Here is a 26,800-nt window from a genome sequence, read left to right as displayed (position 1 = left end):
TGTCTGTATGTGTCGATTTCGATCTGCGGTTACATACCCCGTTCTCCAAGTTTCCCCCACTTCCAAAGCACGTTTTAAAGCAAATTAATTGTTACACTCATTATTAATAAATCTTTGTTTTACTTTGCATTTCTGTTCAGGTGTTGAAACATGGACGCATACTGTGCTGGGCACGGTGTGCACTGATGTACAGACCGCTTGTTCCATAGAGGAATGACATCCTCCTGCTCCTACATAGGTCTCTGGGGTGGGGGACGGTTGCAAGTGGTTGTGCATGAAGGGGAGGGATTGCAGGAAGGGGTGGGTTTGCAGGAAGGGGCGAGTGGTGCCTTCTTTGGATAGGGGTTTGGATGACGGCAGTGGGCTGCGGGTTTGGGTGTAGGAAGGGGTGAGGGGTGTGGGGGAAGGGTGAGTATCTGTCCGTGGATGAGGGCTCTTGTTGGGGCTCAGGGCAGCGGAGAGGCTCGTTGCTACGGTGGAAGTGCATGGTAAGGGCAGCGTGCCTTAACATTAAGGGGGTGGCAGGCGCTAGGACCCTGGACAAGCATACACATCACAGAATGACCCGGGGCAGCATACACCACACAGAGTGACCCTGGTGCCTACTGACTGCAGTGTGTGTGTGCCCTGCAGTTGATCATGCCCCCAAGTCTGTACCCTGGTAATGTAGGCTATACCGTGCAATTATAAATCCCCTCCCCCCCCCCATACACAAAAAAATCCTCTGACACGAAAGACGTGACCGAAACAGTGAATAACAGCAAACAGCTTTTAATAATCTAATACACAGTGGGGGGATGAAACTTGGATTTGGGACTGGGTGAGCCTGTAAGGGAAGCACTTCTACAAATTTATAGCATGAGAGGTGTGTGGTACATTAGCGCTATGCAGTGGTGCAGTGACAGTTCTCACGGCCCCTACCGCCCCTCCGTCTTGTACTTTTGGGTGAGGGGGGGGGCAGGACTTCTTGGCGGGGGAGGGCGGTTGCAGATACACTGCAGGGGGGCTCTGTCCTCCTTCCTGCGGTCCTGCAGAACATCAACAAGGCGCCGGAGCGTGTCCGTTTGCTCCCTCATTAGCCCAAGCAGCGTTTGAGTCGCCTGCTGGTCTTCCTGCCGCCACCTATCCTCCCGTTCGATGTGTGTGCGATGCTGTTGACATAGGGTCTCCCTCCACTGTCTCTGCTCTGCCGCCTCGGCTCTGGAGCAGGCCATCAGTTCCGCGAACATCTCGTCCCTAGTCTTTTTCTTTCGCCGCCTAATCTGCGCCAGCCTCTGCGAGGGGGATGCCGGGGCAGTCCGGGAAAGAGCCGAAGCTGTGTGATGGGAAAAGTAACTGATTTCCTTGAACAGATACATGTTTGCGAACAGTGAACACAGTCTAGTCAGTTTCTCTGAACAAGACCATACAGGGCAACAAGTCTCACGAGATCTCAGGACAAGTTCGAGATTTCGGAATACGCTCTCATTGGCTGCGCCATTGCACAGGAGAGCGGACAAGTGGGGAGAGACAGCTGAATCCATCTAGCAGACAGTCCTGGTAAGCCTTACAGTACATTCTGCTTATCAGTTAATGGATAGCTGTGCCCTCCCGCTAAAGGCAATCTGGAAATCATATACTCTGACCCTTTTCCAGCCACTCCCGCCAGTGCACGGGAAAGATCAATGTATGCTTTTCCTATGTGGCCTACAACACGTGTCTGTTAAGCGAGGGTCATTGTTATGCAAAGTAAAAGTCAACCATTCACAACAGTAACAATACACTAATTGCCCTAATTAGATGCAGCATTTCATGAACGAGATCACCCTGATGCGGGTCCCTCGGAGTCACAAAGAGCGGATGCTAAGGGAAGCCCTGCAGAGACCAGGACCATATGCGGCCATGCTTGTGGAGGCGATGATTCCCATCTACATAAGGATGTCCTGGCGCGGAAGAGTGTGCTTCCACGGAGCACCCAACAAGGCACCTCTCCCCAGGAACCTCCTGCGGAGGCTTTTCGAGGACCTAAATGAGACCTTTCTTGAATTGTCCCTGGAGGATTATTGTTCAATCCCTATATGTGTGGACCTACTTTTCATATAGTTTTTCATTGAAAATTTTATATATAGTATTTCTATTTTTTATACCTGTTTTATAAAAAATAAATGTTTACATGTTTATAGCACTTACCGCCTGATCCTTCCCCTGATTCAGAGTCCGGGTTAACAGCCGGGGAGGGTTGGTAGGGGATCTCTGTGAGGGTGATGAAGAGATCCTGGCTGTCAGGGAAAGCGGTATTGTGTTCGCTGTCGCCTGCGCCGTCCTCCACAGACCCTTCCTCATCTTCCACATCGGCGAACATCGAGGAGGAACTGTCCAGGTTCACTATGCCATCCACTGAGTCCACGGTCACTGGTGGGGCAGTGGTGGCAGACCCACCGAGAATGGCATGCAGTGCCTCGTAGAAGCGGCATGTCTGGGGCTGGGCTCCGGAGCGTCCGTTTGCCGCTCTGACTTTTTGGTAGCCTTGTCTCAGGTCCTTGATTTTCACGCGGCACTGCATTGCATCCCGGCTGTATCCTTTCTCTATCATTGCTTTGGAGACCTTCTCGAAGGTCTTTGCATTCCGCTTGTTGGAGCGCAGCTCCGACAGCACAGACTCCTCGCCCCACACACCGATCAGATCCAGGACTTCCCGTCTGTCCATGCTGGGGACCTCTTTCTATTCTTGGATTGGCCGGACTCCTCTGCTGGAGAGCTCTGCATCGTTGCAGGTGCTGCGGAGCTCGCCCCGATGTCCAGCCAGGACGTCAGATTCAAAGTGCCCAGACAGGAAAAGGAATTCAAATTTTCCCGGGTCATTTCCTGTGTGGCTGGTCAGAGAATCCAAGCTCCGACTGCTGTCCAGAGCGTCAACAGAGTGGTGCACTGTGGGATAGCTCCCGGAGCTACTAAGTTCGATTTGCATCCACACCTAGCCTAATTCGAGCTAGCCATGTCGAATTTAGCGTTACTCCACCTGTCGGGGTGGAGTACCGAATTCGAACTAAAGAACCCTCTAGTTCGAATTAAATGGCTTCCTGGTGTGGACGGTTGAGCGGTTAGTTCGAATTAACGCTGCTAAATTCGATTTAAAGTCCTAGTGTAGACCAGGCCTGAGAGACAGAGCTTGCTTCAGGCACATGGTACCCTGGAAAGGCAGACTTGGATTTCTGGGTAAGGAAACTGTTTGCTGCTCTCTGTTTCTATTGTGTTCAGGAAACTACTGTGTTCAGGAAACAGGACTTTGTGGACAGACTTTGTAAATAAAAAAGATTCCACCAAAGGAAAACCTGATTTGTAATTTCTCCTCCCAATTGAAACAACCTAGCAGGCCCCAAATACTGGCTAACAGCTCAGGTCAAAGTAGCAACAGTATAATTCAAGTCAGAATCTAGACCTGTGGTGGCAAATGAGTTGATGGAAAACATTTGCAAGGGACCACAGGCAAAGAACCCGTGCAGGAGAATAGACTGTTGCAAGTTATAGACTTCAGCATATCCAGCTTTCTGTGCCAAATACTCCCCTTCTCCCCGAGCTGACACTCCTCTCCCTGCAGTCAGGCAAACCAAACTCAGGATCCCTGACTCATGTTTGCCCCCAGCAAATCCAGTCCATAGAGTGATCATGAGCTCAGTATTGGTCCACGGAGAAAACATGATGGGAAGACACAGAGGCAGCTGAAAGTGAGTAGAGGTGAAGGATTGTTGATTTCTCTTCTGTATATGGAGTTTTACAAAGTTCAAAACTAAAATCTTCTTTCTAGGTCTTCTCTGGTGTTTTGAATGGCCTGGATTGTAAACTTTAGATTGTAAAGTAATAAAGCTTAAACAATTCACCATAAAATCACCCTTCAGTTCAAGGGTTGCTCCTGATTAATGAGTTACTGAGGTTTTTTTGTGGTATCACGAGCACACAAGCTGCCTGTGACCTTAACCCCAGGAGCCCCTGTAACTGGTCCCAGGTGGGTGGCTAGATGTTCACCAAGACAAATAAATTCACTACAATAACCCAACTGGGTTTAGTTCCCATCTATTCTTATTTCAGTGCAAGTGTTTGTTGACATCCTTATTATGAATGAAGAATGTCCTGGTTTGATTGAGGGTATGTCTACACAGCATGTTGGGGTGGGAGGGTGTGATTCTCAGCTCGGATAGACATACTCTTAGCACACTAAGAATAGCAGTGCATCTGTGCCAGCAAAGGTGGTGGCTTGGGCTAATCAGACAGGTGCAGTCCCTCCTTACCCCTGGGTGCTTACTGTGTAGACAAAGCCTTAGTTTAAGATTTTTCATTCATTTGTTTGTTTCCTTCCTCACTTTTCCTTTCATTCCCTTTCTGCTTCTTCCCATCCCACTGCCCCCATTCTTTGTGTCACTTAATTCCTTCTTCCTTCTTTTTTTATGTTCCTCCAGCTCCTCCTCCCAGCCTCTCCTTTTCCTTCACCTCACTCTGCTCCTGTAGGCAGCTGATACAAGGTGCAACAGGGACCTCCCATTACCAGCAAAACCATTTCTGATGCAGAGCAGGAGGCAGAGAGAACAGAAGCCAAGAGAGCCGAGCAGCCATGGCCTCAGTGACACCTGTAGAGGAAATTCAAGATGAAATCAAATGTCCCATCTGCCTGAAGTATCTGACAGACCCAGTGTCCATACACTGTGGGCATAACTTCTGCCGAGTCTGCATCACTCAGTACTATGAGACATGGGCAAAGGGGGACTATGACCCTGTGTGCTGCCCCAACTGCAGAGCCCTCATCCAGAAAGGGTCTCTCCGGCCCAACTGGCAGCTAGCGAATATAGTTGACAAAATTAAACACATGGATTTAAAACCAGGAAAAGAGAAACTGTGTAAGAGACACAATAAAACCCTGGATCTGTTCTGTGAAGAGGACGGGGAAGCCGTGTGTGTGGTTTGTGAGAGATCCCCAGAGCATGGGGCTCACACAATGATTCTCATGGAGGAGGCTGCCCAGAAATACAAGGTAGGAAACAGTCTGGATCCTGGTTAATTCAATCCTTCCCTTTTCTGACTAAGCCTCTCACATCCACAGACTCTCCCACTTTCCCAGATTTTCTGTCTCGTGCTCTACCTAAATCTCTCCATTGCATGACCCCCTCCTTCTGGACAGGTGCAGGGAGCCCTGGCCACCGATGCTGCCCCAGCCTGTCAACGCCGCACCGTTCATTAGAGAGATGTGGGCACTTTCCTCACACACAGGATTGCAGCTGGAGGTGTTTGTGCTGCTGCCAGGCCAGGGATGGAGGGAATGGGCTTCTCCCATAGGCACTGACTCTGTGGGTGCTCCGGGGCTGGAACACTCATGGGAAAAAAATAGTGGGTGTTCAGCACCCACCAGCAGCCCCCAGATTAGCTCTTGCCCCCCAGCACATCCCACCTGCTGATGGGCCCCGTCAATCAGCTCCTCCCCCTCCCCCCAGCACCTCCTCCTCACCACTGTCAGCTGTTCAGTGGCATGCAGTAAGCACTGGGGAGAGGGCAAGGAGCAAGGGTGGGGGGGTGTTCGGGGGAGGGGCCAAGAAGAGGCAGGGCAGGATAGAGCAGGGGTGGGAAGAGGCGTGTTGGGACTTGGCAGTAGGGGTGGAGTGGGGGCAGGGCCTCGGGCTGAGCAGGAGTCAAGTACCCCCTGGCAATTCTGAAAGACTGGCTGCTCCCACCACACCCCTTACAGGCCAGGCACTGCCAGCAGGGCATTCACATTCATGGTAAGCACAGCAGCCCTCGCTGTTGTATGGAACATAAGTTCAGGAGTGGACTTAAGACCTCTTACCTAGAGACCCATCTCTGGAGCCACCTGATTAAAAGTGACCCTCAGGTTTCATTATAAAAAATTCAGGAACCAAAAAGTAACTTTCTAGCCCATAGGATTGAAAAGAAAACTTTGAAAATGTGGCCCAAGCAGAACCGACACAATGACATGCGCCTGAGTCTGTAGAGAGCCTGAGACAAAAGCTCTGAGAAGAGGGAACTGTCCCATGGATCTCAATGGGTGTGTTCACTTCCAGAACTACTGTTCTGGGGTCCACCTCTCCCCAGCCTGTGTGTGGCAGGAAGGAAAGAGATCAGTGGCCTCAGCAAGAAAATATACATGATACACAAATCTGTGCTGGCAGCTTGGCAGTCCCTGCCCCCAAAGAGCTTTTAATCTATTAAACTGAGTAGAGACAAAGAGAAGGTGGGAGGCAAACTGGGAGGGAGCAGCATGTCCCATTTGCTCTCCCTGTCTGAAACATGGGTTCTGTTCACGTGGTGCATTAAATAGACCAGAGCCATTTACTTTCCATCCCGGCTGAGCTGAGCACAGCGCAGGATCAGACAGGGAGGGCAGAGATGGCTGTAGGACATCTTTTCACCTTCGGTGGAGCCTGCTCCTCCCGGGGCCTGGCTGGATCACTGGCTTCAGGGGCTGCTCTAACTCCCACTCTGCTTCCAGGAAAAAGCTAACAATCGATCCAGATAAACACACACCAAGGGGAGGTAGGAAGCCAGCTGGGAGCAGCGTGACTCCTTTGCTCTCTCTGTATAAAACACACTGTACAGGGGCTGTCGACATTTTACATTGAACAGGCAACAGTGAGTTACCCCACCCCTACTACCTATTCCCATTTATCCACATCCCTCGCTCCTCTTCTCCCTAACAACCCCCTCCACACACCTCCACAGCAAGCATTTGGATGTGTAATTTATTTACTTTTCAAAAATAGTTTGGCACTTTCTGAATTTTTGGCTGTGCTCAGATTGCATTTCCCCCAAATAAATAAATAAATAAATAAAAATACTCCTTTGGCAGAGGCAGGCAGTAGCAATACCCCCTGCCTCCCCTTGAAATTTGTGATTTCTGCCAAGAGCAGCATTAGTGTAAATGAGAATCGGGCATTTAAAACACTGATTCCAGATTAACCACCTTTTTAGCATTTAAATTTAATATCACTCCTTAAACACATAGTCCATGCCCCTGCAGGCTCAGCATCACAGGCAGGGGTGCTGGAACCAGGGGGGGCCAAGAGGCCCATGGACCCCTCACTTTCAAAAGTGAGAGGGCCAGAGGCAATGTTTTTTGGTGGGCATGCTGGATCAAGTGCCCCCCCCCCAAATTGGCCTGCCTGGGGTGCTGGGGGAGGGGAGAAGAGGGGCTCTATCTGCCCCCTGCCTGTGCCCCTGGCATGCTCATCCCCTGTACCTGGCAGCTAGGCCTGGGCGGGGAGCAGAAGGGGTGGGACCAGCGGCTTCTCACAGCAGCCTGCCCCACCCAGGCCCAGGAGCTAACACCCTTCCTCCTGAAAGTCCCGGGGGGTAGCACAGCAGGAGAAGGAAAGACACCCCCCTGCAGTTAATGTGGGGGGGAGAGCGTGATGGATCCAGGCTGGGCAGAGGAGAATCGGGGGTGGTCAAGTGTCCTCCCCTTTAGATCGTGCCCCCTCCCCCAAACGGCCATGCCCATCCCCTTTTTAGCATGGGCGTAGTAGCCTTGGGCAGGTGTGGAGTGTTGGTGGCAAGGTGATAAGGTGAGCAGCTTATCATCCCCAGCCTCTTCCCAATGGTCCTCTTGCTGGAGCCTTCTGCACCAACTCTTTCCCCCAAGGCCCCACCCCCTGGCCAGGCCAGAAGCTGGAGCCAGGCCATGATAAGAGCCACCCAGGGAGACCAGGCTGCTGTGGGAAGCCCTGCATCCCTCAACACCAGCACAGGGACTGATTGTGGGACCAAAGTCCTACTGGGACACTTTTCTGAAAAGCCTCAAGAGCTGTAATGTTACCAGTGAGCTCTCACACAGTGCTGGGAGGCATCAGATACAGTCTATGTTGTCCTCAGTGCAGAGAAACTGGTCAGCAGAGAACATAAGAACGGCCATACTGGGTCAGACCAAAGGTCCATCCAGCCCAGTATCCTGTCTACCGACAGTGGCCAATGTCAGGTGCCCCAGAGAGAGTGAACCTAATAGGTAATGATCAAGTGATCTCTCTCCTGCCATCCATCTCCACCCTCTGACAAACAGAGGCTAGGGACACCACTCCTCACCCATCCTGGCTAATAGCCATTAATGGATTTAACCTCTATAAATGTATCTAGTTCTCATTTAAACCCTGTTATAGTCCTAGCCTTCAGAACCTCCTCAGGCAAGAAGTTCCACAGGTTGACTGTGCGCTGTGTGAAGAAGAACTTCCTTTTATTTGTTTTAAACCTGCTGCCCATTAATTTTATTTGGTGGCCCCTAGTTCTTATATTATGGGAACAAGTAAATAACTTTTCCTTATTCACTTTCTCTTCACCACTCATGATTATATATACCTTTATCATATCCCCCCTTAGTCTCCTTTTTTCCAAGCTGAAAAGTCTTAGTCTCTTTAATCTCTCCTCATATGGGATCCATTCCAAACCCCTAATCATTTTAGTTGCCCTTCTCTGAACCTTTTCTGAAGCCAGTGTATCTTTTTTGAGATAAGGAGTAGTCAAGATGTGGGCGTACCATAGATTTATATAAGGGCATTATGATATTCTCTGCCTTATTCTCTATCCCTTTTAAAATTATTCCTAACATCCTCTTCATTTTTTTGACTGCCGCTGTGCACTGCGTGAATGTCTTCAGAGAACTATCCACGATGACTCCAATATCTCTTTCCTGATTAGTTGTAGCTAAATTAGCCCCCATCATATTGTATGTATAGTTGGGGTTATTTTTTCCAATGTGCATTACTTTACATTTATAAACATTAAATTTCATTTGCCATTTTTTTGCCCAAACACTTAGTTTTGTGAGATCTTTTTAAAGTTCTTCACAGTCTGCTTTGGTCTTAACTATTTTGAGTAGTTTTGTATCATCCGCAAACTTTGCCACCTCACTGTTTACTCCTTTCTCCAGATCATTTATGAATAAGGTGAATAGGACTGGTCCTAGGACTGACCCTTGGGGAACACCACTAGTTACCCCTCTCCATTCTGAAAATTTACCATTTATTCCTACCCTTTGTTCCCTGTCTTTTAACCAGTTCTCAATCCATGAAAGGACCTTTCCTCTTATCCCATGACAGCTTAATTTACATAAGAACCTTTGGTGAGGGACCTTGTCAAAGGCTTTCTGGAAATCTAAATACACTATATCCACTGGATCCCCCTTGTCCACAAGTTTGTTGACCCCTCAGAATGTCCTACGAATAGCCGACTGGCTGAGTTTACAGGCAGCAAAGGGAGCAGGAAGGGAGAAGGGGTGTGGGGAGCACCTAGAGTTTCTCAGCTGTTCTGTGAAGAGGATTAAGCCCCCAGGTGTGTGATATGTGACAGATTCTGGGCTCACACCATGGTACCCATAGAGGCCTGCCCAGGAGAACAAGGTAGGGCACTTCTGTCCAGTCTATTTCATTCTAAATAGAATTTTAATTACAAGTTATTTCACCACAACTTGCCAGTTATACTTGATTTTTCCCTACTACAGCTACCGATGTAACCATGTCATTCAACTCTGTCACACCTTAATTGTATGAAAAATGGCATTGAAAGAAATGTACAGGGCAATATGGCAAAAGAGGCAAAAATGAAGATATTAAAGATTATGGTTGTGGGAAACATTTCTCTGGGGAGCTGAAGCTATTTCAAATCTAATTCCAACTCAGCTGAAGCTGTTGAATGATCAGTAAGGTTTAAATCACATGAGCTGCAGGCCAGTCTCTGATAGATTGTTGCCTTCAGAATGGAAAAGGAGGGGTTACAAGCTGTTGTTATTGTTTCTGATTTGAATCCCAGTGTTTATTACTGTTATTTACATAAAAGAATCACAGTGTTTATTACTGTTATTTACATAAAAGTAGCCCCTAAAAACCCCAGACAAGATCTGATTTCCATTGTACTGGGCTCTGCACAAAACCCAGGGAGGGACAATCCCTTCTCTGAGCAGTTTACAGTCTAGCAGACAAGACAGAGAAAAGGTGGGAGAGGAAACACAGGTACGGAGAGGGGCAGTGACTTGCCCAAGGTCACTCAGCAGGTCAGTGTCAGAAGTGGAAATAGAACCCACCTCTCCCAAGACTCAGAGCCCTAATCGCTAGACCAGTAGTTCTCAACCAAGGGTACGTGTAGCCCTGTCACTGTGCAGAGGTTGTTCAAGGGGCACATCAACTCATCTAGATATTTGCTTAGTTTTATAACAGGCTTCATAAAAAGCACAAGCAAAGTCAGTACAAATTAAAATTTCATATAGACAATGACTTGTTTATACTGCACTGTTTACTATATGCTGAAATATACCGTAAGTACAATATTTATAGTCTAATTGATTTATTTTATAATTATATGGTAAAAATGAGAAAATAAGCAAACTTTCAGTAACAGTGTGCAGTGACACTTTTGTACTTTTATGTCTGATTTTGTAAGCAAATTGTGAGGCAAAACTAGGGGCTATGCAAGGTAAATCAGACACCTGAAAGGGGTACAGTAGTCTGGAAAGGTTGGGAGGCACTGCACTAGACCATTTTTATGGCCTACCAGCACTTGCCAGTAATGAACTGTGGCCATTAGGAGTGCAAAACTCGTTGATAAAGGTCCCAGGCCCAGCAGGGAGATGAGGTTTCCCACTGGGAATCTGAACTCCTGTGCTGCTCCATGGGGGTTTAACTCCGATGATGGTCTGAACTAGAAGAGGTGACTGTGCTAAACACTGTGTGGACCGCGAGCACCTTGAGTCCACCCACAAAAGGGCTCCAGAGAAAAAACAACCTGTCAAAGAGGGTTTGCCCTTGTGCTTATGTAAGCAGGGAAAGGGGCCTGCTATTGTGGGGAGCTTTCCTGGCGTATACACTACCCCGGTGAAGTGGGCTAGCGAAAGGATCTGAGTCCTCGCTCCCCCTTCCTTTACCCAGAGGCCTGCCTGACCTCAAGGGCTCCCCTTCCACTCTCCTGTGTGGCAGAGTCCATGTAAGCCCAACAACGCTGGACCCAGGATTCCTGGGGGCTCAATCCACAACCTTGTTGTGGTCACTTAGGGCAGGGGCTAGGGTGTCCACACTCCAGGGTGCGCTTTCTGCCTGGACACTTCCCTGACCCTCTGATCATTACATATAGTTCAAGGCAAATACAATTTATTAAACAACAATCAATTAAAAAAATAAGGAAAAATGGGAAAGGTTAAAGGAAAACACATCACCCCTTTCTGTTACACAGGGTATGTCTACACTACAGGATTATTCTGATTTTAGATAAATCGATTTTTGGAAACAGATTGTATAAAGTCAAGTGCACATGGCCACACGAAGCACATTAATTCGGTGGTGTGTATCCATGTACCGAGGCTAGCATCGACTTCCGGAGTGTTGCACTTTGGGTAGCTATCCCATAGTTATCCCATAGTTCCCACAGTCTCCCCTGCCCATTGGAATTCTGGGTTAAGATCCCAATGCCTGATGGGGCCAAAAATTTGTCGCAGGTGGTTATGGGTAAACGTCGCCAGTCAATCCTCCCTCCGTGAAAGCAACGGCAGACAATCATTTTGCACCCTTTTCCCTGGATTGCCCAGGCAAATGCCATAGCATGGCAACCATGGAGCCCGTTCAGCCTTTTTTCACTGTCACCGTATGTCTACTGGATGCCGCTGACAGATGCGGTACTGCAGTGCTACACAGCAACATCCCCTTGCCTTTGCAAGTCAGCAAAGACGGTTGCCAGCCATACTGTACCGTCTGCTGCTTTGTAAGTTGACAATGATAGTTGCCAGTCATACTGTACCGTCTGCTGCTGTCATGGGTGCTCCTGGCCGGCCTCAGTGAGGTCGGCTGAGGGAGCCTGGACAAAAATGGGAATGACTCCCCAGGTCATTCTCTTCTTTAAGTTTTGTCTAATGGAGAGTCAGTCCTGCCTAGAATATCAGGCAAGCCTACTAAAGAACCAGAGAGGCAAATGTCTGCTTCAGGTCAGAGCCCCAGACATCCCGCAGAAATGATGAGCTGCATGCCATTCTAGGGGGTGCCCCTGCAACAATCCCAGTCGTTGCTTCCCTTCTCCCCCACCCCTCCTGGGCTACCGTGGCAGTTATCCCCACATTTATGTGATGAAGTAATAAAGAATGCATGAATTTGAAACAACACTGACTTTATTGCCTCTGCAAGCAGAGATCAAAGGGAGGAGGGGAGGGCGGTTGGCTTACTGCGAAGTAGAGTGAACCACCATTCTGCACTTGCTCAACCTATAGCTGAACATGGGAATCTGTGATAAGCACTAGGATAGAAGCACAGGCAGGACTGAATCTCCATTTGTGTGTGGGCCTTTGGTTGAGACTGGTAAAATACAAAATGTCCCAGAATATGTATGTTGGGGGACAGTTCTAAACAACAGCTTAATTTTTTTATTTGCAGCAAAATGTAGAGGTCTAAGTATCTGATTGTGAGCCCTGGTAGCAACGGGTAGGCACGACCGCACGGTGCTGCTGACTGGGAGAGCAGCCTGAGGCAGAAGCCTCCAGCTAGCATGATATTCCAGGCAGGACTGAATCTCCCTTATACAAAGCTTAAAGAAGAGAATGACCTGGAGTCATTCCCATTTTTGCCCAGGTGCCCCCAACTGACCTCACTGAGGTCATCCAGGAGCACCCATGGGACAACAATGACAGATACCAGTCCTAATGTACCATCTGCTGTCGGCAAGGCAAGGCAAGGCAAGGCAAGGGGATGCTGCTGTGTAGCGCTGCAACACCGTGTCTGCCAGCAGCATCCAGTAGACATACGGTGACATTGAAAAAAAGGCAAGAAACGATTTTTTTCCCTTTGCTTTCACAGGGCGGGGGGCATGGAGGGGCTGACGACATATACCTTGAACCACCCGCGACAATGTTTTTGACCCTTCAGGCTTTGGGAGCTCAGCCCAGAATTCAAATGGTCTTTGGAGAGTGCAGGAACTGTGGGATAGCTACAGTCATCAGTCGCCCCTCCCTCCATGAGCGTCCATTTGATTTTATTGCTTTCTGGTACACTTGTCTCTCAGCTCCTTAGGTTTCACGCTGCACTGTGTTAAGTCCCTGTTTTGGCCTCTGTCCATCACGGCCTTGGAGATTTTTTCAAATGTTTTGGCATTCCGTCTTTTGGAACCGAGTTCTGATAGAACAGATTCATCTCCCCATACAGAGATCAGATTCAGTATCTCCCGTACAGTCCATGCTGGAGCTCTTTTTTGATTCTGGGACTGCATGGTCACCTGTGCTGATCAGTGCTCCACGCTGGGCAAACAGGAAATAAAATTCAAAAGTTTGCAGGGCTTTTCCTGTCTACCTGGCCAGTGCATCCGAGTTCAGATTGCTGTCCAGAGCCGTCACAATGGTGCACTGTGGGATAGCTCCCGGAGGCCAATACCGTTGAATTGCGGCCACACTAACCCTAATTCGAAATGGCAATGTTGATTTCAGCGCTACTCCCCTCATCGGAAATCGATTTTAAGGGCCCTTTATATCGAAGTAAAGGGCTTCATTGTGTGGATGGGTGCAGGGTTAATTCGATTTAACGCTGCTAAATTTGACATAAACTTGTAGTGTAGATCAGGCCACAGAGACATCACAACCAGCAATCTCTGGAATGCAAGGGCAGTTCAGAGTCTGTTCCTCACACATCCCAGGCCTCCTTCTTAGGCCCTGGCTGTGCTGCAGGGATGCTGAGGGTCGGACACTTGCTCTGGTGCTGGCCACATGCCCTCAGGCTCTAGGTGGCAGGACCCTTCTTCCCAGCATCAGCCCCCGTCCCCCTCAAAGTCTGGCCTGCAAGGTCTCTTGGATGGTGGGGTCTCCCTGCGCTGAGCCTGTGGCCCAGGGTCCCCCTCACTCTATCCAGATGGCTGCTCACCGCACCTGGCTCCGGACTGCTCCAGCTCCAGCTCCACTCTGCCTCAGCACTGATGCTGCTCTGCCTCCAGCCCCAGGGGCTGCTTCTCTGGCCCCTCTGGCTCTGGTTGTTTCTAGGGCGACCAGACAGCAAGTGTGAAATATCAGGACAGGGGGTGAGAGATAATAGGAGACTATATGAGAAAAAGACCCAAAAATCAGGACTGTCCCTATAAAATCAAGACATCTGGTTACCCTAGTTGTTTCAGTTCTTCCAGCACAGGACTGCTCTCGGGGCTGCTTCTGTGGCTTTTGTTGCTGCAGTCCTGCTCCCAGCACTGACCTGCTCCCAGGGCTGCTTCTCTGGTTCTCTGGCTGGCATGACTCTGCTCCCAGCTCAGCTCAGGCCCCTGCTCCTTACTTAGCTCAGCCCCACTCTGTCTGAGCCAGGCAATTCCAGCTCGCTCGGAGGACGGGAGCCCCCTGGCCTCCTGACTCCCTGATTAGCCTGCCCGCCCTGTCAAATAGGCTGACCTGGAGCATTGGCCTCTCCCCATTTCCCCTGGGGACTGGCAGTCTCAGGGACCAGGTCCTGATTTCCCATCGACCCTTCCCCTTTCTTTTGGTGCTGGGAGATAGCCAACCAAAAAACTAACCCTGAGTTTTAGTAATGAGCCAGCGCTCCCCTTTCAGTTAGATCAGTTCTGTCCAACCTGTAGAATCTCCTGGGGTTAAGGGCTGAAATTCAGTGGTAGTTGGGCTCCTTTGAAAATCCCAGCACATGTGTCTAACCCCTATATTTGTCTGGGATCTGTATCACTTTTTAAGAAAATCTTATTCTTATACTACCATGTGAATCCATTTTCATGATGGTTTAACTCAATGAAGAAAGAGGACAAATAATGTTTAACAGTCTGAATGTACAACTCTCCCAGTCTCCATTAATGAGATTTCATTTCCTTGGTATCTCTGATGTCATAAACCTAGCAGGGCCAACTGTCTTGGATTTGGGGTGGACACTCTCAAGCTCAGACCACTCAAATTGTTTTGTCTCTTCAGGAAAAGATCCAGGCCCATTTGGAGAGTCTGAGGGAAGACAGAGAAAAGCTGCTGGGATTTAAAGAGACTGGAGAGGGAAAAAGTCAGACGTATCTGGTAGGTTCCCATTGTGACTAACCTGCAGGGACTTGCAGTGGGACATCTGTTTGTAGGCAGTTTCCTCTGTGGCCTTGGGGAATGTGGACTTCTTTCTGTTTCTCCATGACCATGGGTGGTTGTGTTAGAGTTGTGTGTCTGTACACACACATACACATACACTGGCCCTGAGAAACCCTCTTCAACATCATATTCTGCAGAATCTAAGACAATCTAACTCATTCCAATTAATCAGTTCATTTCTAGCCCTTGTGGCTTTCACAAAACTCCCAAGGTGAGCGGACCGTATCCCGTACAGTGCTCACTGCCGATGTCTGCAGGCATTTCTTGGGTTGTTTATTTCTTTTTCTCTCCTGGCATCTCTGTCAATGTAGTGCTGAGTCCTGCCTGCTGCTGCTCTGGATCAGGATAGGCACAGACCTCTAATAACAGTGTGCCAACCATGTCAGAGTTGGAAACATCCCATCAAGAGATATTAGGGCCAAATGGGATGGTGTTAGAAAATCCTTTCCTTAGTATCCACAGAGTATAGGCAAGTGTTAGACATCTTAGAGTTTGCAAAGAAATTCTCTCTCCTGCGCACTCAGAACTCCAAGAAAGGACCATAGACTCTCTCTCTAACCCTTACCTCTCCTTTCCTTAAAAAACCCCAACCAGATTCAGACACAAACCGAGAGGCAGAAGATTGTATCTGAATTTCAGCAACTGCAACAGTTCCTGCAGAAACAAGAGCGACTCCTGCTGGCCAGGCTAGAAAACCTGGAAAAGGAGATTTTGAAGATACAGAATGACAATGTCACTAAACTCTCTGAGGAGATTTCCTGTCTCAGTGACCAAATCAGTGAGCTGGAGGGGAAGTGTCAGAAGCCGGCAAATGAATTCCTGCAGGTGAGACTGAGTTAGAAAAATCCCAAATCCATGCAAAGGGACAGGACAGCTCTAGACATTTCGCCGCCCCAAGCAGGGTGGCATGCCGTGGGGGGCGCTCTGCCGGTCGCTGGTCCCGCGACTCAGGTGGACCTCCCTCAGGTGTGCCTGCGGAGGGTCTGCTGGTCCCACGGTTCCACCAAAGCGGAGCCCTGCCTGACGCCCTCCCAGCGACCAGCAGAGCACCCCCCGCGGCATGCCGCCCCTGGGCACTGGAGTCCAGCAGTCAGAGATCACAGTGTAACGCAGTGTATGCATTGCTGAAAGTGAATTATGGATGCTCTTTGAAGAATTACAGACTCATTTATATCAGAGATGACATTAAGTCAGCAGAACCATGGCTCCGGAGCCAGGGCAGTGCCTCTTTTCCTCAGCTGAAAAATCTCTTCCCTGCGATCCCTGATGGCAATCATGGCATGTGGGACTAAGGTTGTTTTTCTGTCTCTCTCCCCTCTAGGATTTCAGAAGCACCTTGAGCAGGTACGTGGCTCTTTCTCTCTCCCTTATGTTTCACTATCCTATGAAAGGGCTTGGAGAGCATGTTGCCTGCACATTTCCCCTGGGCTCTACAGCAAAATGTGAGGCAGGGTCACATTTTGGAAACAAATCTTGGTGGTGAACTTAATCCTGAGGTTCTCACTCTTTTATAAAGGACTCTGGAATTATCTATTCAGTGGGAAAGATTGACCAAAAGTAGTTCCTGAAGATGTGACATCATTGAGGGACTGGTTGCCTCACAGTTCTGGGAATGCAATACAGGCCTTTCACCTCTAGGGCACTAGTTACAATCATGCCCTTGTCAGCAGTGTCCAAGCATCTTTTCCCTCTGGGGACTGTTGGAGACCTGTGTGAAATGAGCTGGTATCGAAGGGTCGGGGGAAGTCTGAGGTCTCAGTCTTGTTCCTGAAAGAAAGATCCCATAACACTATGTACGCAAGAAACATGAGAACATACCAGGATTAGCGCATGGAGACGAAGGAGTGAATTGGTCATGGAGACTCAATTCCCTTTTTATCTGCAGATCTGCTCTGTTCAGGCCAGAGTGAAGAACATAAATGGGGTCTTTGGGGAAAGGTTGAACAGACATGGCCTATGCTGCACCTGCTCTGAGGTTGAGAGAAGTGGGGGAATTCTAACTCCAGGCCCCATAAAGCATTAGCTTCCCCAGTAGCAATTAATTATAATGAGTCAGTGAATTAAATGTAACAATGTGAAATTCTCTCTGTCCAGGTGTGAGAAGGGGAAGTTCCAGCAGCCAGTGGAGATTTCTCCTGAGCTGGAAAAGAGACTCAGTGATTTCTCCCAGAAAAATATTGCTGTAGCGGAGACTCTGAGAAAGTTCAAAGGTACGCAGAAGGGATCTAGGAGGAGAAATCAGTATTTGGGTCTTCAACTGTGGGAGGAGATGGTCTCTGGCCAATTGGTTCATAATCTATTTAATAAAAGGGGGAAATAGCTGAATTGAGCAGATATAGCAGGGATCTGTCAGCAAGGGTGTATTACCCTGATTCACTCTATGAGCTTTGGTAACATCATTAAGGTAAAAATATAGCAAAATTTGGAGTACCTCAGTTTCTCTCTCTCAAGTACAGAACTGCAGAGCACGTGCTCCAGAGCTGTTTAGCCTCCCCATATACTGCTGATCTCTCTCCAACTGTTTTTCTCATATAATTAAAACATAGTTATGTCAGTTAAAAGTAGGACTGCCATTATGGATATGACAGCCTGAAATCTCATCTCCTATATACTTTCCCTCTCCAGACACTCTGTGCTGCAAACTGGAGACAGAAAGAGGGAAATTACTACGATCCTTCAGACCAGGTGAGATTTCAGGGGGAGATTATCATTCCATTAAGAGAAAACACATATGAAAATATTTTCATGAAAATGCAGCTACAGTTACAAACCAAACCAACACTGACCATGACACATGGTTCTAAAAATAACATGCAAACATGAAATACTAAGAAGATCCCATGCTGAAGTCACACAAACAATCCTGATACCAATTTCAATGGTGCATCCATCGATGCACCCACTGATGACCAGAAACAGTCTCACTGACCAACACACACTTACCTTGATGTTTCCAGACACATCCAGATGCCTTTGAAATATTTAATTCGGAGGGTTGTGACATTCCTCTCCTTTCCCCTGTGTGAGGGGCTCTTTCCCATTGTTCTTCGCCTGCATCCCGCTTTCTCCTCAGGGGGAATCTCTGGGATCACACACCAAGGGGGAGCTCTGCAGGAGATTTTCCTTTAACTAACAGAAAATTGCTATGGAAACAACTCTCCTCCATACCAATAACCAGACACATTCTCACTGCCCAGCCCCTGAACCACCTTAATTGTGACCTGGTCATTTGTATTGACATCAACAAGCCGTCTAATTCAAGGCAGTCAGTGGAGAGATCTCCCTGCTCCTGGCTGTCACATCCTCCAGCTCTTCTCCAGCATCCTACCTTTCCTTTGGGCAGGGTTGGGCTCAGCTGCTTTGTGGGTTGGGGAGATAGTGTCTCTCTAGCGCTGTCACCTGCAGCCCTCTCATCTCTCTGGGCTGGAAAGGGGCTGCCCCACCCAATGGCACCTCCTACATCCTGGCCTTGAACCACTGGCTCTTCCCCAGTGCTGCATCTTCACCTCTTCTCTTTGGCCTGGGAGTGGAGGATGCATTGAGGAGAGGAAGCTTCCTTTTGGGGTTCAGAGTTGGTATCTGCCTCCTATTCTCCTTCCTAATAAAAAGCTTCTGGTGCCTTCTTTGCTGTGTCTCTGATGCTGGGAATGAAGCAGCCCCAGCTATGGAACAGGGAGCTGCAGCATCTATAGCCAAATTAGAAAGTACAAAAGTGGTTCCTTTTGTACTTTCCAAAACTACCTCAGCTGAAGAACTGCAGTGACATCTCTGCTGAAGCTCATGCACTCAGCACAGAGGCAGCTCTCTGGGATCCAGGATCCCAGCCAGAACAGGGCTGCCTGGGAAGTGTGAGAAATGGACCAGGACTGAGCTCTGCCCCTAACAATCTGATTCTCTCTCTCTCTCTCATCAGTAAATGTGACTCTAGATCCAGACACGGCTCATCCCGTCCTAGTCCTGTCTGATGATCAGAAAAGTGTGAGATGGGGAGACACACGGCAAGATCTACCAGACAATCCTGAGAGATTTGACACTGAGCTCTGTGTGCTGGGCTGTGAGGGGTTCACCTCAGGGAAACATTCCTGGGAGGTGGAGGTGGAGGATGAGGGACACTGGGCTGTGGGAGTCATCAGAGAATCTGTAAGGAGAAAGGGAGGGATCAGCCGTAACCCTCAGGGGGGGATCTGGGCTGTGGGGCAGTGGGGGGATCAGTTCAAAGCTCTCACGTCTATGGAGACCCCACTGCCCCTGAGCTGGGTCCCCAAAAGGATCCAGGTTTTTCTAGACTATGAGAAGGGGCAGGTGACATTTTTTGATGTTGATAAGGAGGCCCCAATCTTCACTTTCCCACCAGCCTCCTTCACTGGGGAGAGAATCCGTCCCTGGCTCTGGGTATGGGGATCCCAGCTCAGACTATTTCAGTTACAGGGGGAATAGCCATTGGGGACCCTGAAATCATCCTCTTTAGCCTCACACACCCTAGTTACCATGACCCTGGAGGACTTCTCTCTTCCTCAAGACTTTCTGCAATGCAGTCTCAAGGACCCTGGATGATCCATGGGCTCTCAGGTCTGGACTGTCAAACCACAGGGATCAGGGAGAAGCCAATCTCATCACCCCAGAGATTGTCCAATCTGTTTCTCATTGTTCTCTATGGTCCAGGAGGATTCTGGGGATCCTGGGTCACCGAGTGTCACGGAAACGTGGGAGACTAGGCCAATGGAAATGAAAAAAATAGGCTTTTCTAGCCATAGTCATCCTAGTGTCTATGACCTTGGAGGACTGTCATCTAACTAACCCCTCACTCATCTCTCTGACTGTGGAGGACTCATGTCCTCCCAAACCCCAGTACCTCATCTCCCTGCCAGGAGCAAAAGAGATGGGAAGGGTGTGTGTGAAAAACTCTTCTAGCTGCAGAAGGAGTAGATATACGAGGAGGGGAAGGGGTAGATTGTCAGTAAAGGGAGAAGCCTGAGGAAAGTGGCGGAAAATGAAATGAAGAGTGAAAGCAAAACAATCCTGAGAAGGGAAAATGCTCAGAGGACACAGAAAGAGGATAGGAAAAACTCAGGGGAGAGAACTGGAACCTGAGGTGGAATGATCTGTGAATGTGACTAGAGAAGAACTAAGGAGACACAGAGAAATGGATGGAAAACGTGCTATAAGAAATGATGTGTAGAACTGGATAGAAAAGGAGTGAAGAAAAGAGAACACAAGAGGGATGTGAAGATTTATAAAATGGTGCTGAAATTCAGACTGGTTATGAAAATTCCTTCTCAGCTCCTTTTGAGCCTGACATTTACTTAAGAGAAACGAAGCATATTTTTTCCTTGTTTATTTCCTTTTTATTTCCCAGTTGTAATTTTGAAGGCAGACATGGGATTCCCCCTCACCCCCAATGGTTGTGTCACCCCAACAGCAATGGGGGGGGGGTATGTGTGTGTGCCAATCTGATGATATCCTGAGCTTTACTGTACTATGTTGCTATGCAGCCTGCATTCTGTGCCATGAGCTTTATATAAAGGGTATGTCAGGAATTGTTCAGCTGTGCTCTGGAGAGAGCTGGTTTGGTCACTTCAACTCTCAACCACCAAACCTGCCAGTGTGACACCAGCAAACAAAATATGTGGCAGATATTTGCAGTGTGGGACACTTGGGTTTTATGGCTCATCATTCCACAATCAACAGCCCATAATGGTTTTAATGATTGTGTGAATTAAATAAACTATTTAAAAAGAAAACTAAGATATATACCAAATGGAGGCACACAATTACCACTCCCACAGCAACAGAGTTTGTATTATGACCTCTCTGGTTCCCCACACTCATCTCCACCACTGGAACAAGACAAGAAGAATTGCTATTATGTGTGAGGACCAACCACTGGAGAGGGATTTGACAGACACATTGACAGTGGATTACACAAGGGCCTACTAGACAGCTTAGAATATTAGAGATCAGGACATGGGGGTTCTCTTCCTGGCCTCAGTGTGGGGTAATGATAACCATATTATTTCTATTCTATACATTCATTCTGCAAGGCAGTAGAAGGGAGTGGCCATTGTGCAGTGGTGAGTAGTGACAAGTAACCAGATCATGTGTATTGTCTTTTGCTATGTTAGAGCTGAAAACACTTCTTTCCTGGGTGTCTGGCTGGTGAGTCTTGCCCACATGCTCAAGGTTTAGCTGATCACCATATTTGGGGTCGGGAAGGAATTTTCTTCCAGGGCAGATTGGCAGAGGCCCTGGGTGGTTTTCACCTTCCTCTGCAGCATGGGGCATGGGTCACTTGCTGTAGGATTCTCTGCACCTTGAAATCTTTAAACCATGATTTGAAGACTTCAGTAGCTCAGCCATAGGTTAGGGGTTTATTACAGGAGTCAGTGGGTGAAATTCTGTGGCCTGCATCATTGTACAGAAGGTCAGACTAGATGATCATAATGGTCCCTCCTGACCTTAAAGTCTATGACTCTATGACTTGTGGTGGGACAGCATTTCTGCCTACCTTGCATCACCTTAACTCAGCCCTCTAGTGACTCCAGACAACAATCACAGGACTTGGATTAAGGCATGTTAGTGTGTGTGGACCCAGATTAGATGTAAATGATATTTAAAGACACAATCACTTTTATTCCACCACATGTGTTGAGTGATTCGGTGTCTCCTATTTATTTTTTTAAATGCCTCCATAGCATGGAGCTCTCTTCATAACATCACTGGCTCAGATTTCCAAGACCTGCCTGTTATTTTGCAATTTGGGCCAGACCCAGGGAGGGGCTGGATCCTGAGTCTCTTTGATATGAATTGTGGGTGCTCAGCAGTTTGTGGAACTGGGCCCTACATGTTTGTATGTTTAAATGTCTTGTTGTAAAGTTACTTTCCTGAACAGTGGAAAAGAGCCAGGTTCTGTTGCAGAGTCTGAGGCTGAATCCCAAGATACTACAGCTCATCTGAGGGAAGAATGATATTGATGGGTCTCTGAGGCTATAATAACAAATATCATGTGTTTTAATGATTTGTATGCTAACGTGAGAGTAGAACACTCACTAATGACTCCCTAAAAGGCAGCGGATTGATGGCTGATTAGAGTCTTTGTCAGAAGTGAAGCCCAGGGCACAAGGAAGTTGGAGAGATTCCATCAGAGACACCCAGAGTGAACTTCACTTCAATGAACAAATCCCAAGTCTTTCGTCTCTCAGCAGGTGAAGTGAAGGGCAGGGAACTGGCTGCCACCCCTCTCCCTGGGCTCCCAGCACAGAACAGCTCCCACACTCCAGGGTGTGTCCCTACCTGTATGTGTGCTGGTGAAAGTGCAGGCTGGAGCTTGGGAGAGGGCTTGGCAGGCTGGTCACAGTGTAAAGGGAGCCCAGGCTGGTGGGTCAGGGGGACTCAGCAGTACCCCACTTCCAGGTGGCACCCCTGGGAGAACCCGTCACACTATGATCAGGGAAAACCAATACTTTCTTGTTGTTAGCGATCCATTCTCAGTGGGTGACGTTATTTTCCCTTAAGGCAAGTGCAGCTTTAGCCACAACAAAGATCTTGTTGGAGCAAGTCTTCTGTCATTGGAAATGCCTCACTAAGGTAGAGTCTGACAGAGGAACACATTTTACTGGACAAATGTTCCAAACATGTTTACAGTTGTTGAAAGTGCAACAAAATTGTGTATTCCCTAACGGCCTCAATTGTCAGGGATGGAAGAACAAAGAAATCGCACCATCAAACTAATGCTGCGGAAACTGGTAGATGCCAATCGATGTAATTGGGACACCCTGATTCCAATCATTTAAATGACACTCAGGGCAACTCCAGCTGCTTCAACAGATCATATAACCTACCTTTGAGGTGATGATTTGGTGAATGATGTGAATGCCAGAGCATCTTTTGTGGTTACCAGTGGCACACAGCCAGAGCCAGGGGCGGCTCTAGGCACCAGCAAAACAAGCTGGTGCCTAGGGCGGCAAAATGTAGGGGGCGTCCCCTGCTGCCGGGGAGGGCGGGAGGCTGGGCTGGCGGACCTGCCGCAGTCATGCCTGCGGCAGGTCCACCGGAGCCCGGGACGAGCGGACCAGCCGCAGGCATGACTGCGGAGGGGGCGCTCGTCCCGCGGCTCGGCTGGACCTCCCGCAGGCATGACTGCGGCAGGTCAACCAGAGCCGCGTGACCACGGCACCCGCCGCAGTCATGCCTGCGGCAGGTCCGCTCGTCCCAGGCTCCGGTTGACCTGCCGCAGTCATGCCTGCGGGAGCTTAACCGGAGCCGCGGGAAGAGGGGACCCGCCGCAGGACCGGGGAAGGGCGGCGCAGCGCACCGCGCTGCTTGGGGCAGCCTGATTTCTAGAGCCGCCCCTGGCCAGAGCGAGTTAAATTGGAAACCTCTCTGCAAGCATTACAAAAACATTTGAATCAGATTCACTTGCAGGTAGCTGTTAAAGTGGGAAAATCCAAACAGAAGGCAAAAGCCTATTTTGATAAAAGCCAAAAAGAAAATACTTTTACCAAATTAAATTGGAAATCAGGTTATGCTCCTATTATATGCTGTACCAGAATACAATTTATGTAACCAATGAACAGGCCACACTATATTCTGGATAGACTCGGTTAGTCTGTATAGAGATTCAGCATAACATACACACACAAAAAGAAAGAAAGATAGATAGAAAAGATCAGTAAAGAGATTAGCATAATAGAATTAAAGTTGTACCGGAAAAGAACTATTTCTCCACAGGCAGAGGAACCAGAAACACTGACTACAAAAGAGGAAGCAAAGGATCAGAGATAGCCAGGGGAAAAGAAAACAAATGCATGTCTTAACACTGATGTGGTATTATTGCCTTAATACTGCACTTCAGACCAAACAACAGACTGTTCCAGTGCAAGAAGAAACAAGAATAATCGAGGTGAATCAGAATGTTATGTTGGAACTAAACTCAAACTTGCCTATTAAAACTCCAAATGCAATGATAACAGTGATCTGGGTGCAATAACAAATAAAAACAAGATCAAAGACTAAAAGGAATACCACACCTTTCAACTGACATTTTCTTTGAATGCAATTATCAACCAGCACAAGGACAATTTATACATAAGATTTGGGATAAAATGTTGTTTATCTAGTTGACTAATAGTACAACTTTGGCAATACATAAGTTACAGAGTCACATGTCAAGTCTGTATAAATTGGAATTACATTTTGTATTAAAGGATAAGTGAAGATTTGTATTGTGGAAAAATTTTCCACTGGAGGTCCAGAGATGTGGAGGAAGGTATGTGAATTATTTTCCAAAAATTTTAGGCTAATGCTTCTTCCAACTATTCATAACAAGTTTTATCAAAAGGTGAAAAGAGTAATTGGTAAGAAACTTGTTCTTGAATCCGACATAAAAGAAAATGAGCAAATGCGTTTTGTGGTTTAGAAAGGAGAAAAATTTCTCCTTCAGTTAAGAAATCTGGGGGGTGGAGGGGAGAGAAGGATAAAACATATATTACAAGTGAAGGTAAATCTTCACCAATAAGTAGGGGAATCCCATATGAATCATGAAAAACAAAACCAAATGTCAAAGCTCAATTAAAAAAAAGGTGGCACATTGACCATATATAACCTAGGTTATGAAAATGAAGGAAAATATGAAGCTTGTATCCAAATTAAGTCTTTGGGTAGTATAAAATTCATTAATAAATATTTTAAAGTAAAGGTACAGGCAATAGTAGTGGGCAAGAACTATGATTCACAGGATCCTATGGAATATCCATTTCCACAAGATGGCCTTGCTAGTGGTCTCACTGCTACACCTATACCAGAGGAATTAAGTACAATTTATTCATATCCCTGTTGTGTTAAATGTAGCTACTTGGCAAATAAGTAAATTTAGTTACTGTAAGAATACTAAGGTTGCATCTTTTTTTTTCAGTACTCCTCGTAGATAAGATTACCACTTATCAATGAGTACAGAATATTTCCAATTTAGGTATCAAGATACAAACTAACATTGATGTTTCTAGAAGAAAACAAGGAATTAATTCTTTTGGAGTTTTGAATAGTATCACAGGTTTATTTGGCACAGAAATGTCAATTTGGAATAAGGTTAATATTGAAAGAATCAAAAAGCATATCAATTATGTGATTCAGGAAGACATTAACAAATTAACCCACTGTTAAAGGGAATTTATGGCTTAGCAACTGAAAAATCATTTATGGTGTATAATATGCATGAAATAACCAAATTGTTTAATTCAACTCAAAATAAGTTTAATCAATTGATAAATATAATAATAATAATCAGAAAAAATCATTGTTTTGGAAAAGAAATTATTTGTTCAGTACATGGTGAATATGTAATTAATAATAATGTATTAATAATACCTTATAATTCTTAAAACTGAAAGAAGTACCAGAATTAATCAGAGATCAGAATTGGTATTGCCCACATTGTATTAAAAAACATGGAGGAGAAAGAATCAAATGGCAAACTAAATGTAAAAAAAATTATCATTTGTTGCAGTTAGAAACTTGGGATCTGTAACACCACATCCAAATCATGACACGTTATTTAAGAACATACTGTACCGTCTTCCATTCGCAAGGCAAGGGGATGCTGCTGTGTAGCACTGCAGTACCGCGTCTGCCAGCAGCACCCAGGAGACATATGGTGACAGTGAAAAACAGGTGAGAACCGATTTTTTCCCATTGCTTTCACGGGGGGGGGGGGGGGGGGAGGCTGACGACATGTACCCAGAACCACCCGCAACAATGTTTTTGACCCATCAGGCATTGGGAACTCAACCCAGAATTTAAATGGTTGGCAGAGACTGCAGGAACTGTGGGATAGCTACAGTCATGAGTCACCCCTCCCTCCGTGAGAGCAACTGCAGGCAATTGTTTCGCACCTTTTTTCCACGCAGATGCCAAAGCATGGAGCTCGCTCAGATTGCCGTGGCAGTTATGAGCACTGTAAACAGCACACGCATTATCCTTCAGTATATACAGAACCGGAACCTGCAAAGGCAGGTGAGGAGGCAATGGCAGCGACGGCAAGGCAGTCACGAGAGTGATAAGGACATGGACACAGACTTCTCAGGAATGCCGATTCTGGGCCTGGAAAACAAGCAAAGACTGGTGGGACCGCAGAGTGTTGCAGGCCTGGGATGAATCCCAGTGGCTGCGAAACTTTCTCATGCGTAAGGGAACTTTCATAAAACTTTGTGACTTGCTTTCCCCTGCCCTGAAGCGCAAGAATACCAAGATGAGAGCAGCCCTCACAATTCACAAGTGAGTGGCGATAGCCCTGTGGAAGCTTGCAATGCCAGACAGCTACTGGTCAGTCAGGAATCAATTTGGAGTGGGCAAATCTACTGTGGGGGCTGCTGTGATCCAAGTAGCCAAAGCGATCTTTGACCTGCTGCTGTCAAGATTAAAAGCAGCAAAGAGTCTTTTGGCACCTTATAGACTAACAAACGTTGCATGCATCCGATGAAGTGGGTATTCACCCATGAAAGCTCATGCTCCAAAATGTCTGTTAGTCTATAAGGTGCCTGTCATGGGTCTACCCTCACTTGAAACTGGGCGGTTTCAAAGTGAGGACCCGCATGTCACCATGTCAAAGGTCTCACCCCCACTTGGAGCTGTTCGGCTCCAATGTGGGGACCTGACTTGGTTTCCCTCTAAACTAAAATCCTAGTTTAGATCTAGTAAGCTGCCACCATGTCATGGGTCTACCCTCACTTGAAACTGGGCGGTTTCAAAGTGAGGACCCGC

The 26,800-nt window shown here is 47.5% G+C and overlaps 1 protein-coding gene across 1 annotated transcript; it reads left to right on the top strand.

Moving 5' to 3' along the window:
- Positions 1-4,585: 4,585 nt before the first annotated feature.
- LOC123345419 (tripartite motif-containing protein 10-like) lies at positions 4,586-19,568 on the top strand. Its single transcript, XM_044982280.1, has 7 exons — positions 4,586-5,002; positions 14,888-14,983; positions 15,641-15,871; positions 16,368-16,390; positions 17,141-17,256; positions 17,672-17,731; positions 18,960-19,568. The coding sequence occupies exons 1-7, from the start codon at positions 4,586-4,588 to the stop codon at positions 19,481-19,483; spliced, it is 1,467 nt and encodes a 488-aa protein (XP_044838215.1). The 3' UTR covers positions 19,484-19,568.
- The last annotated feature ends 7,232 nt before the right edge of the window (positions 19,569-26,800 follow it).

Source organism: Mauremys mutica, chromosome 12, assembly GCF_020497125.1.
Source record: "Mauremys mutica isolate MM-2020 ecotype Southern chromosome 12, ASM2049712v1, whole genome shotgun sequence".
Taxonomy (NCBI): Eukaryota; Metazoa; Chordata; order Testudines; family Geoemydidae; genus Mauremys; species Mauremys mutica.
The sequence above is the reverse complement of the archived record's forward strand: the minus strand, read 5'-3'. Positions and strand labels throughout refer to the sequence as shown.